Source organism: Monodelphis domestica, chromosome 7 (genome assembly GCF_027887165.1).
Source record: "Monodelphis domestica isolate mMonDom1 chromosome 7, mMonDom1.pri, whole genome shotgun sequence".
Taxonomy (NCBI): Eukaryota; Metazoa; Chordata; class Mammalia; order Didelphimorphia; family Didelphidae; genus Monodelphis; species Monodelphis domestica.
In genome coordinates, this window is record NC_077233.1 from 2,960,201 (window position 1) to 2,973,360 (window position 13,160).

The window sequence follows — 13,160 nt, forward strand, 5'->3', positions numbered from 1 at the left end:
GGGCGGCTCCGCGGGCGGGGCGGGGCGGGGCGGGGCAGCGGGCTGAAGCGCCCAGACGGGGGCGCCCCGGGTCGCCCCCGCGGCTCTCGCTCCGCCCTCCGGGGCGGGCCGGGTCGTGACGCAGGCGGGAGCGGGGCTGGCCGCGGGCTCGGGCGCCCCACGCCTCCCTCTGCCGGGCTCCGGGTACTCCGGGCGCCCGAGCGGAGGGAGGAGGGGGAGGAGGGGGAGGAGCCGGAGCCGCCGCCGCCGGGGACTTTGCTGCTCTTGCTGCTGGTGCGGCGGGGCAGGCGCGGTGGCGGGCACCGGCAGCTCCGCGGAGAGGTGGCTGCACTCGGGCGAGTCCCAGCCCGGCGGGCTCAGTGCGGGGCGGCCCGGGAGCTGGAAGAGGGAGGGCGGCGGGCTTGCGGGCCAGTGTTCCGGGGCGCTGCCGGCCGCGCTCGCCGTCGCCCCGCAGCCGGCCCGCTGGCCGCCGCCGCGCGCCATGGGCGGCACCCTGGGCTGCCACCGCTCCATCCCGCGGGATCCGGCGGACGTGGCCCCCAGCCGCAAGTTCAGCGCCGCCTGCAACTTCGGCCACATGCTGGTGAACCAGGAGCGGCTCAACATCAACGCGGCCACCGAGGAGGAGCTGATGACGCTGCCCGGCGTCACCCGCGCCGTGGCGCGCAGCATCGTCGAGTACCGCCGCTGCATCGGCGGCTTCAAGAAGGTGGAGGACCTGGCGCTGGTGAGCGGCGTGGGCGCCGCCAAGCTGGAGCAGGTCAAGTTCGAGATCTGCGTGAGCAGCAAGGCCAGCTCGGCCCAGCACTCGCCCAGCTCGGCGCGCCGCGACCCGCACCCCGAGCCCGGCCGCCTCAACGTCAACGCGGCCTCGGCCGCCCAGCTCCGGGGCCTGCGCGGCGTGTCCGAGCGGCTGGCCCTGGCCATCGTGGAGCACCGCCAGGAGCGCGGGCCCTTCCGCAGCGTCGAGGACCTGCTGCGCCTGGACGGCGTCAGCCCCGCCTCCCTGGACAAGCTCCGGCCGCAGCTCTTTGCCGCCGCCGTGCCCTCCGCCGAGCGCTCCCGGCCGCCCTCCACGCACACCAACGGGGGCCTGACGTTCAGCGCCAAGCCGCACCCGAGCCCCACGTCGCTGAGCCTCCAGAGCGAGGACCTGGACTTCCCCCCGGGCGGCCCCACGCAGCTCCTCTCCTCCAGGCCGCCGGTCGAGGCCTTCGGCGGCACCCGCGACGGCCGGCCTGTGCTGCGCCTGGCCACCTGGAACCTGCACGGCTGCTCGGCCGACAAGGCCAACAACCCCGGCGTGCGCGAGGTCGTGTGCATGACGCTGCTGGAGAACAGGTGAGCGGGCAGCCCCGGCCCTTCCCTGGCCCCGGGCCGCGCCTCTCCGGCCTCCCGCCGAAGCGGAGAAGGCTTGTGGGCCCCGGAGGAGGCCGAGGGCTAGCGGGGACCCTTCGGGCCTGGGCCAAGGCTCTAACCCGGTGCCCCCCCCCCAGGCCTCCCTGGAGGGCTTCCCGGTGGCAGGCTCACCCTGGTGTGTGGATCAGGGCAGGAAACTGAGGCAGGTGGAGGCTGAACTGGAACTCAGGCCGCTGGCTCAGGGAGGGAGGCCTGGGCCTGCGGGCCTGCTTTATCCTTGGCGCTGGACGGGCTTAGCTGCAGCCACCTAATCCGAGGCCCAGCCTCTGGGGAATGTGCGAAGGGGGGGAGGGAGCCGCCCCCCTGCCCCCCCCTTTGGGAGCAGAGCCCCGCGGAGCCTTGGGCCAGGCTGGGGCCCCCTGGAGAGCCCCCGACCAGGCCCTGAGCCCGGGAGCCTCCTAAAGGAAGGGCTGGTGCCGCCTGGTGCCCCGGGGCCGGAGCTGTGCTCTCCGGAGGAGCCAGGATCTGGCGGTGAACAGCAGGAATAAGCCAAATAGCGGCTGTGGGGCCAGAGGCAAGGCTGGAAAGGGAGGCAGGAGAGAAGGTGGTCCTGGCATGGGGCCCTGCCTGGGCAAAGACTCAGAGGCCAGGGATGGGGCACCCACCGCCCCAGGCCACAGCCCGGACGACGGGCCTCTCTTTGGGGAAGCTCCCACAAGGCCTTGGTGTGCCCTGCGGCCGGGCCGCTTCCAGGGGTCCTGGGTGCCAGGTGAGCTCCCAGAGCCCAGACGGGGTGGTCTCCCTGGGTCGTGGCCCTCCCGCAGGCCCCCTCCCCCTCCCCCGCCCCCCCTCGGGCGGGAGGCCAGTGAAGCTCGTCCTCAGGGTCTGTCCGACTTCGGCGGTTCTCGGCCTCTGGGGCTCTGCTGGCCGGCCGGCCGGCCCTCTGGTCCTCCCGTCGTGGCCAGCTTGGTCCAGCTGCTCCTTTCCTCCGTGGTGGGAGGTTCAAGCTCTCGTCCCCGCCCCATCTGGGCCTCCCTGGCGGAGTTCCCGCAGTGGTCAGCCGAGGCTAGACTTGAACTTGGGTCTTCCAGCGGCCGGAGCCGGGCTCTGCCAACGTGCCCCCTGGCACTGGCCTTGGCACGGCCCAGCCTGGACCCCGGAGGGGGCACCTAAAGGGAGAGGCGGAGGTCGGCAGACACGGACGAGGCGCCCGCTGTGCCGGGCACTGAGCTAAGGGCAAGGAGCGGCCTTGAGGAGCGCCAGGCTGGTGAGGAAGCGGGCCTGGGCACCGGACGGGCACTGCAGAGACCCAGAGCCCGACGCTGGGCAGGGATGCCCGCTGCAGAGCCCTTCTGGAAGGCCAGGACGGGACCTTCCCGCTCTTTTCCCTGAATCCTCTGGGCACCGAGGCTGGGCACCCAGGGCCCTGCCAAGCAGGAAGTCGTGCCAGCTCTGGGCTTCCGGGAGCCACGCCTGCCACCTTCGGGGCCGGCTGGCACGGCTGCCCCGCCCCAGGCCGTCCGTGAGTGTTGCAGGATGGGAAGGCGGCCGCCGGGGCTCCGGCCCAGAAGCCTTCCCTGACCCGAGCCCGGCCGGCCTGCTTCTGGTGGGGGAGGCTCGAGGCTGCTGCCCGCCGGCGATGCCCCCTTGCTCTCCTCAGGGTGCCCGCCGTCCAGGGGGCAGCGAGCAGGCTCCAGCCTGGTGAAGCTGAGGAAGCGCCTGCTGCGAGCTCCCGGCCTGCGCCGGGCCTCTGCCCGCAGGACGGCCCTCGGCCTCGGGGCTGCCCGCGGGGGGAGGAGGGCGGGGGGTGCCGTCTCCCGGTCCGTCCCCTGCTGACCCCTCCGCCGCCCACTTGTCCATCTGGGCCAGAGCCCAGCCTGCCCCCCCCCCCCGGCAGGGAGCGCCCTGCTGAGCCGTCAGTGCCCGCTGCGTCGGGCGAGGGAGCGCGGCGCCCATTCTGCCGGGCACCCGCTGGTCCGCCCAGGTCGGGTCCCCCCGGGGGCCTCAGCGGACGCTCTTCTCGCCCAGAGCCGTGAGCGCAGCTGGGACGGGCCGCGGGACGTCCCCCATCGGGCGTCTTTGGGCAAAGAGCGGGCAGCCGGGTGTCCCTCGTTCGAGAGGCCGTCGAGGGGGCTTCGGGCGCCGCAGCCTTTGGGGCTGACGCCGAGGAGAGGGGGAGACCCCGAGAAGGGCGGAAGGGGCCTCCGGCCGGGCGCGGCGCCCCTGGGGGGTGGCATCAGGCCTCGGCCGGAAGCAGAGCCGCACCGGCTCCCTCCAGAGGGTGACCCGGCCGCCCGAGCCAGCCAGGGTGCACCGAGGACCTTCTTGTGGCCTCAGTTTCCCCTCCTGTAAAATGGGGGCTGGGTTCCGGCGCAGAGCGCAGAGGAGCCCCTTCTGAGAGGGCGTCTGGCAGCAGCTGCTGGGAGTCCAAAGCGGGCCGAGTGGGAGCTGGACGGCGCCTCGGGCCGTCCCTGGTGCCGGGAAAGGCTAGTTTGGTCCTGTTGGCGGCACGCTCCGCGCTCTCGAGGCGGGCACACGCCGAGGCCCCGTAGGACACACACGCCCTCTGAGCTGCCCGGAGCCCCCTCGCTTGGCTCCCCCTGCTGAAGGCCCCATGGCAGAGGGCCCGGGGCCTTTGGGTCCCCCCCACCCTCTTCCTCCCTGCAGATACCCTCCCTGCTCCCTGCCCCTCCTCTCCACAGACCCTCCCCATCTCCCCTCTAATCTCCCTCAGATCCTGCGCCCTTCCTTGGAGGGGGCCTGGGCAGGCTCACCTCCCCGTGCCTCAGTTTCCTCATCCATAAAGTGAGCTGAGTAGCGCCCCTCCCCCATACAGTGAGCTCGGGCTTTGGGCTTTGAGACCAGCCCCCACCCACCTTTTTGTGGGAGGTGCTCCGGGTTCGAGTCTGCAGCCCTGGGCCAGGGCTCCCCTCTGTGAGATGGGGGCTCCCCACTCTGGGCCACCCCGTGAAGGCAGCAATCTGAGCCGCGGGGCCGGGAGGCTGGCCTGGACCTCGGGGAGCCCCAGTCCTGCCTGGATTCTTGCTGGCCTTGGGGTGGCCCTTGGGCGGGGCGCCAGGAAATGGGTGGGCTCATGGGACGGCACCGGGTTCGGGGGGAGGACCTGGTCCGGGTCGTCTCGGGCGAGCTCTGGACCTCGGGCCGCCGTGGCCTCCGAGAGGGGGCGAGAGCAGCCTTCAGGGCGCGCTCCGGCCGGCTGCCACCCCGTCCATGGGTCGGGCGTGGACGAGGGAGCCCAGGGGCGGCGCCGGCCCCACCGCAAACGAGCTGCCTCGGAGGGAGTGAGCTCCCCGCCAAGCCGGGGATGGCTGGCGCCGGGCTGGCCGATCCTGAGATGCCGGGACCTGGCCGGCCTCAGTGTCTTCTGGGGTGCCATAAGACCACCTGGGAGGCCTCTTCCGGCGCCTGGGCCTCCCGTGAGCCCGGGGTGTCCCCCTCCTCTGGGGGGCCCCTTCAGGCTCTCCCCTGGCCAAGCCCTCCCCCATCCACCCAGCCCGACCCAACTCAGTAGCCGCCGGGCCCCGCTTGGCTTCGGGACCTTCGGAACCCGGCTTTGGCCCAGCCAGCTCAACCTCCTCTCTCGGGTGGCCCCCAGCCTGGAACGTGCTCCCCCTCTCCAGCCCGCCTTTGAGCCCCAGCTAAAATGCCACCTCCTCCAGGAAGCCTCCCCAGCCCTTTTCCCCTGGTGGTCACTTCCTGCTGATCCAGGGTCTAGCAGGTTTGCTCGTGTCCGCCGCCTGCCGTCCCCCATGAGGCTGCAGGGCCTGGAGGGCTCCCCAGCGCCGGGCACAGCCTGGCATGCCGCGGGCACGGCGTGACTGTTTGCTGACCAATTCATGACTGCCCTGAGCTTCCTTGTGCTCGAGGGGAGCCCCACGTGGCTCCGGGGGCCCCTCAGAGCCTCCTTTCCGCGCTGCCAGGCCTTTCTTCATCCTTCCAGCCTGCCAGATGCTGGCTGCAGCTTCTCCAAAGGCCCCGTTGGGGCATGCTCTGGGCCTCCCCCAGGTGTGCCCACGCTCTCGCTGGCCCCCTGCCCAGGCCCTCTGACCCAGAGTGGCCGGGCAGGGAGTGCAGGGCCCTCCCCCTCCCCCTCCTCGGTGGGTGCTCACCCGTCTGGGGAGGTCCCTGGTGGGGGGGAGTGGAAGTGGCCGCAGAGGGGAGCTCTCTGTCTGTCTGTCTCCTATTTGTCTCTCTGTCTCTGTCTCTCTCTCTGTCTCTGTCTCTCTCCCTCTCTCCCTCTCTCTGTCTCTGTCTCTCTTTAACTCTCTGTCTCTCTCCCTCTCTCTGTCTCTGTCTCTCTCCCTCTCCCTCTCTCTGTCTCTCTCTCCCCCCCTCTCCCTCTCTCTCTCTCTCTCCCTCTCTCTGTCTCTCTGTCTCTCTCTCTCCCTCTCTCTGTCTGTCTCTCTCTGTCTCTGTCTCTCTCTGTCTCTGTCTCTCTCTGTCTCTCTGTCTCTCTGTCTGTCTGGGTGAGTGCTAGCTAAGATGCCTTTAAGCAATCACATACAGTACTCTTAAAAGTACGTCGAAAGGGGGCAGCTCCGTGGATAGAGCCAGGCCTGGAGATGGGAGGTCCTGAGTTCAAATCTGGGCTGCAGCCACAGCAGATCGGGAGCCCAGGCTTTCTGGTGCCCAGGGCATTCCCCATGCCCTTGGGAAGGGTCCCCGGGAGGAAGGAAGCCTCTTGCCAGCGCTGGCCCCGGGGCCAGGCCGTGCCCTGCAGTGCTGCGGGGGCCCCTCTGCCTTCTTCCCTGAGTAAACCAGGGCTCGGCCTTTCCTTTGCTGACACAGGAAAACGTCTGCAGAGCAGCGGGCAGGCTGGGGGCCTTAGCCTGGAGTCGGGAAGACCTGAGCTGGCTGTGTGACCCTGGACAAGTCACTGCCCGTGTCTGAGGCGCCTCGGTTTCCTCGTCTGTAAGCCTTGAGGGCTCCTTTCTGCTCTAACCCTCGGATGCCCCCCGGTGGGTTTCACAAGCCGGCCAGGCCCGGGGGGTGCCAGCTGGCTTCGCGGGTCGGGGAGTCCCTGAGCCGGGGCAGCCGAGAGGGGAAGTGGTGGGAGCCTCTTCCTCCCGGGGACGGGCAGCTCGTTGAGCCCTTCTCGAAGGCGGCTGCCGTCGCTCGGGGCTGAGCTGGTCTGTGACTCAGCGGCCCGGCCTGAGACGGCGCGTGGGATGGCCACGAAACCTGGTCCCGTGACGCGCTTCAGCAGGAGGCGACCCCCCCCAGCAGCCCTTTCCCCGCTTTGGGCCCTCGAGGGATGGCTGAGCCTCGGCAGACATTGATGAGGTCCTGCTGGGGGGCTGCCACAGGGCTGAGCCGGCCTGACACCCCCAGGATGTACAGACGCGGGGGGGGGGGCCCCTGGCCACTGGTCCCCCGATCCCAAGGAGGGCTGGCCGGTAGACGTCCGGGTGTGTCGGAATGAGCCACTCCCTTTACCCCACCTACCTTCCCAGCATCCTCCAGGCCTTTGGGAGCAGCTCTCTCTATCCAATATGGCGCCCGGGTGTGTGGATTTCACTGCTGCCTTTCTCCTGCCTCTGCCTCCTTCTCCGCCCTGACCCCAGCCCTGCCCTGACTCTCGCCGCCAGCCCGGACTCTCGCCGCCAGCCCGGAGTCTCGCCACCAGCCCGGAGTCTCGCCGCCAGCCAGTGGGGCCGGCCAGACTCTTGCCGCCAGCCGGTGCGCTTCCATCGCGGATGGTCCTGCATCTCGGTCCTGGCGACGGCAGCCCGGCATCGCCGTCGCTGCGTTCCAGGCTCTGGCGCGCCTCAGCCCAGCCCGGCCCTCCCAGGCGTTTCTGCCCCCTCGCCCCCCCCAAGGTTCACTGGCCAGGCGGAGGGGAGCCCCTGAGGAATTCCGGGCCGATGCGCGAGCTGAGCAGGGCGAGGCAGGAGCGGCGGCAGCTCTTCTTGCTGCCCGTCTGAGGGCGGGAAGGACGGGCTGCCGGGGCCTAGCCGTGAAGGCCACAGACTGGAGGTGCCCCAGGATGGCCTTCGGGGGAGACGGGGGGGCCCTGCCAGGAGGGGCAGCCTCCGGAGGAGGGAGGGTGGGCACCGCCGTGGGGATCCTGCAGTCTCCTTGGCATTGGGCCGGGCCTCATTCCAAATCCGTGGCTTGGTTTGTTGGCAAGGCGCCACCTCCACCCACCGGACTCGGCTCTCAGAAAGAACGAGTTGAGCGAGCGAGCTTTGACTCTTCCACGACTGCTAGATGAGCCCGAGTCTCTGCTGCCATCGCTCGGGGTCGCTTGTTGCCCCCAACAGTCCCTGCTTCCTGCCTGGGGCATCGATGCCCAGGTAGCTCCGGAAGCAGGCCATAGTGCCCTGCCCGCTCCCCGCGCTTACCCTTGCAGGCCCCGAGGGCACAGCCGCTGGGCCCTTCTTGCCAGGCATCCCCTCTCACCATGAACATCCTCAGGGAAGGAGCCGCGAGGCTGACCGTGTCCTCCCCTCCCACGGCGTTCCTGGCTCGAGCCGGCTCTCAGCCATCCCTCCCGGCTCCGGGGCCTCTCCTTGGCCCCTCTTGTCTACGTCGTCACCAGGAGCCGCCCCCCGACCCTCCCTGCTCCGTAGAGGGCGCGCGCGCCATTCCTTCCCTGCCCTCACCAGCCTTCACGCCTCTGTCGTTGCTGAAGTCATCAGCCTCTCCGGCCAGGGTCGTGTGGCCGTGTGGCTGGAGGGGTTGCCGTGTTCCCCGTGGTGCTGGGACCCCGGCCCCAGTCCCCCTGCTCCCAGCTTCCCTCACTCTGTGCCCGCTTTTAGTGCCCAAGACCAGCCGTGCCCCGCGGCCTGTCAGAAGTCGTGGACAAACAAGGATTCGAAGAGAGGGTGGCGAGGAAGCAGGAGAGCCACTCGCCGAGTAAATAAAACAAAGAAAGGACGGCTCAGGCGGAGGAGATGGAGGCTAGCTGGCCAGCCACACTCCTGGGGGGGGCACAGACCAGGGAGGGAAAAGGACCTTCTTGGAGGTGACTGCCCACACCTAAATGCCAACAAGCGGCAAGAAGCGGGTCTCTGCCAGAGACGGGAACTCCCTGCCAAGGCTATAGGGTGGGTACTCTCTGGGACTGAAGGGCTGCCCTGCCTGCTGAGGCCTCCAGAACCAGGCGCTCCGTGAGGGTCTCTGTCGCAGAAAATGGGTGGCAAGAACCATGGATAGATGGAGGGCACAGGCTACAGGGCGAAGTGGTTTTAGATTGTGCACTCTATTTTCCTGCTTTCCTGGCTCTTGGGTCACTGAAGACAACTGGGAAAAGAACTTAAAAAACAAAAGAAGTCATCTGAAAACAGAGGCACGTGAACTAAAGGAGTCTTCCCTCCTCCTTTCTTTTTCCTTAAACCTGAGAATTCAGCCTTCTCTGTGTACCCAACAACAGGACAGAGCCAGGGGAACCTTCCTGCTTGATTCAATTAAAAACGGTACACAGAGACAGCTGAATTCTCAGGTTTAAGGAAAAGAAAGAAGGAAGATCCCAGGACCCTTCCCCCACCTACTGTGCTGAGACTCTGGCAGTCGCTGGGATATCAGGGGAAGGCTCTAGCCTGGCTGGAGTGCTTTGCTACCACAGTTGCTCGAGGCCCAGGGCTCTGATCACAGCTGGCAGGGAGGCAACTGGAGGAGAGGTGCAGAGAGGAGAGCAGTCTGGTCGCAGCCAAGATTTTGGCCTCAGGACACGTCCAGCTCTGCAAAACAGGTCCACTGACTTAGGATCAACAGGACAGATAAGAAGCCTTCAAAGGGCAGGGAAGCTCAATCTCCAACACCCCTTCCCCACCAAATGCACTGAGACTCACAGTAAGAATCTGGCTGACTGGGATCCCAGGGTGAAGGCTGCAACCATAACAGAGTACCTTGGTACCACCATGGGAAGCTCAGGGCTCAGACCAGGCAGCTGGCAGGGAGACGGCAGGCAGAAAGGAAGAAAGAGGACAAGGGTAACTACCTTCAGCCTCCAAAACTACACCTACACCTTCAGCTTCTGCTGGCAGCTGGGGAAGATCTGGTCACAGGGCTCATTAATACTCCATCAGCAGAGCAGAGAAGAAGCCCCTTCAGGACAGAATAGCCCAAACCCACAGATCCAACAAATATACAGAGGAGCAAGATTACCACCAATGACAGGGAAAGAAAGAAAAAAATATGAGTAACAGAGAAAGAAAAGAGGAATTACAATTGACAGCTTCTGTCCAGGTAATGAACAAAGACCAAATGGAACAGAGGAGGACCAAGGAACACCAAGCAAAAACGCAGGAACTCTAGCAAATTGGACATAGTCTTTGGAAGAACTCAAAAGAAAATTCAAAAAACAATTAAGAGAGGCTGAACACAATGGGGAAAAGAACTTAAAAAGCAAAATAAGCCATCTGGAAACAGAGGCACATGAAAACAAAATATAAAAGATGGAAAAGTATAGGAAAATATGAAACACCTCTTTGATAAAACAAGAGACTTGGAGAATAGATCCAGAAGAGACAATTTAAGGATTATTGGACTACCAGAAAATCAAGACAAAAAAAAAAGCCTGAACATCATTCTACAGGAAATTATCCAAGAAAATTTCCCCAAAAATCTTAAATGAGAGGGGAAAGTAGAGATTGAGAGAATCCACAGATAACCTTCTACATTTAATCCCTAATTGACAATGTTCAGGAATGTTATAGCCAAGTTCAAGAACTACCAGATTATTTGTGGACATCTAGTGTGAATTGGAGGACCTGGGTCCGGATCTTACCTTCAGAGACTCATTTTGTGACTCTGGACAAGTCCCTTGCCTACCATCAGCCTCAGTTTTCTCATGTAGAAAATGGGGATAATGATGACAACCCTTGCCTTACTGGGTGGTGGTGAGGGTCTGCTGTAGCAAGTCCTCTGAGGCTTTTCAGTGAATGAATGAATGAATGAATGAATGCTGTAATTGTTTCCAGATGATCCGGGGTCACTAGTTAGGAGCATCTGTTCTGAGAGGGAACTCTAAGCCGGTGGCACCCTCAGGTATTCTGTTTATCCTCAACAACCTGAGACCTACATTTGGGCTTCTCTGGGTTTTATGTCTGTGCTTTGGAGTTCTTCTGTCTCCTCCCTTGTAGGCTTTGCCCTCTCGCTTCCACAGTGCCACCCCAGCCTGTGTTTCTGGCTGCTTGGAGGAGAAGATGGATTGGATGCTCACCAGCTCCAGGAAGGGGGAGGGACACAGTTGGATCCTCTAACTTCAGAAAACGGATGCAGAAAATTAAGACACCTAATTGGGAAAATGAGATCTCTTTATTAAAATAAAACGTCTGGACCGATTCAGAACTCCCCCAAATCAATTCATTAAATAGGCCATGCCTGAGAGGAATGGGGGTCCTTCCTGGGACTAAGGGGGTGAACTCGGGGCTCTGGCTGGTGCCAGAGGAGGCCAGCAGCCAGATGCTAGGACTCCACTTCTCTGGATCTGGGCAGCTCTTTAGAGTTCCTTATTAGAGTCAGGGTTTCGGCAAGAGAGAGAGGTAGAATCACTAAACTCATCGGACCTGGACGTTCTGTTTCCATTTGCTAACTCCAAACTGCCACATCAGGTCGATCTCCAGGCCAGCAGCCCCAAGAGCCGAAAAGGCCCCAAAAGGCCATCTTGCTCCCTCAGGCCCCTCTTCCAAACTCCCTCTGGGTCTCTCGTGGGACAGACTTGACCTCAGAGGCTGTCTTCACGTGCCAGGAGGCTGGGGACAAGCGGCCAGCATCTTCTAGGCCTCTGCTGTCCTCCTGTGGCATGCAGGTGCTCAGGCAAAGGATGGGGCTGATCCTGACCAAAATGGGGTTCAAGACTCTCCTTGTTTTGTGGGAAAGAGGGGTGCAACGGATATGAAATTCCCCCCACCCCCCGGCTGCTCCAGTTCTTCGGCGGATGCACACGTTAGTCTCCCCAAGCAAGCCTCCCACATAGAGTGTCTACACCTTCCGGATCGTCTCACCGGGGGGATCCGGGCCCCGAGGGATTGTAGGTCTCATGGTGGCTCTGACCCCATTGGCTCTGAGGACCAGCCCACCAGGTGGGACCCTGTGCCGGCTGCTTAGTGCCTCCAGGACCAACAAGCCCTTCCCAGGGTCTTCCCCGAGTCGGAGCCTTGTCCGGGGGCCTCCATGGCTCCAGGCCGCCCGAGGGTCCCAGGGGCCTGGCCAGGCAGCGAGCGAAGCCAGCTCTAAGAGGTTTGGGCCTCGCCCTCGTGTCCGTGTGTGTGAGGTGCTCACGCCCCGGCCCACCCCGCCAACAAGGGCTTCCGCCCCCGGGAGCTGGCCGGGCCAGAACTGGCAGCAGATGGGACCTGGGTCTTGTGGCCTCGAGAAGGGAGGGTCGTGGGACCGCTCGCTGTTGGGCCCGGGCCACCCCTGGGGCAGCCAGGAGAATGGCTTGGTGACCCCAGCCGCAGACCCTGGGACTTTCCTGAAGGGGGAGGCCCGACCCGAAGGCCAGCGTTGTTTCCGAGGGGGGGCTTTTCGGAGCTTTGGGGGGCAGAGGGCTCTGGTTGGAGGGCCTGGGCCTCCCTCAAGGCCTGAGAGTTTTCCTAGAAGAGCAGCCGAGGCCCAAGGAGACGAGGGAAGACAGAGCCGCGGTGAGAGCTGGGGTGCCAGGGCCTCTGCCCTAAATAAGGCCAGGACTCACTGGCTGCCGCCACGGGCTGAATTCAGGCCTCGGCCGCACAGCCTGGGCCCCTCTGTTCCTTGCTGGCCAGACTTCCCTGGGCCTGGCCTGCCGTGACGCTCTTTGGCACGAGGAGCGGGGGCATCTTGGAGGGCTGTCGGCTTTGGGGAGCAGCAGGGAATGGGGGGGCTCGGCACTCCAAGGGCCAAGCAGGGGCTGGCTGTGGGGCAGGAGCGTCCCAGGGGGAGAGTGACGCTCGCTTGGCTCCGAGGCTGTGAAGTGGGAGCAGAAGGGAAGGCGTCTGCTCGCTCGAGAAGCTTCCTCTCTTTCCCACACTTCACATCAGACCAAGGGTGCAAAGCCCGGCCGGGAGGGGAGCTGCCACCTTGGACACGAGCCTTCCCCAAGGTGTTAGTGGCTCCGGCCTGGAGGCAGACGGCCCCAGGATGTGGTTCCTCAGGCTCAGGAGGCCCCGGGTGCCCAGAGTGGGTGTTGGGGCCTAAGCTGAGCGCTTTCCTTTAAGGGTCCTTTCCAGAAAATCCCATCGTACCTGGGGCTGGTTGTGGGTGCTTCCTGAGCCCTGAGTGGCACATTCAGAATGCCCCCCCACTCATCAGGTAGGCAGGAGCCCAGATCACAAAGAGCCCCGGGAATCAGTCTCAGGGGGTTCCCAGAGAGCCGTCTTGTCCCCTCATTTCCTATGGATGGAATCCCAGTTTACAGAATCTTTTGGGGGGAGGGGCCTGAAAAGCCCCCCTTTAGCCCAGGGGCCTCCACCAAAGCACAGTTTGTTCCACGGGGACTTGGTCTTAGTCTACCCTTCCCAAGGGGGATGAGAAGCAGACTGCGGAGAGGGAAGGCCTCTGTGGAGGCCCCTCCATGACTGGGGCCGACTGCATTATGGTCTGACCGTCCCCTCGATCCGGAGACGGACAGGGCGGAGCGCCAGGAGCAGAAATTGGGAGGGCCCTTTGTGGAAGGAGGGCGAGGGGCGGAAGGTGGAGCGGGCACTGGGGAGGCGAGGGCAGCCAGCACCCTCAGAGGAAAGGCAGCCAGCGCCCAGGAGCCACAGACAACGGGACCGAAGTTGGCGTCTGTTTGCTTACCGCCAGCTCCATTCGCTGTGTTGAGTTCAAGGTCGTCTGTGGAAGTAAAGCTGAGA

At 64.7% G+C, this 13,160-nt stretch overlaps 1 protein-coding gene across 1 annotated transcript in view; it reads left to right on the forward strand.

The window, feature by feature from the left end:
• Positions 1 to 297: 297 nt before the first annotated feature.
• EEPD1 (endonuclease/exonuclease/phosphatase family domain containing 1) overlaps positions 298 to 13,160 on the forward strand; it is a 38,201-nt gene continuing 25,338 nt past the window's right edge. Inside the window, exon 1 of the mRNA XM_056804098.1 lies at positions 298 to 1,341. Within this exon, the coding sequence (XP_056660076.1) occupies positions 482 to 1,341 (860 nt within the window). The 5' untranslated portion in view covers positions 298 to 481. The remainder of the gene's footprint in view (positions 1,342 to 13,160) is intronic.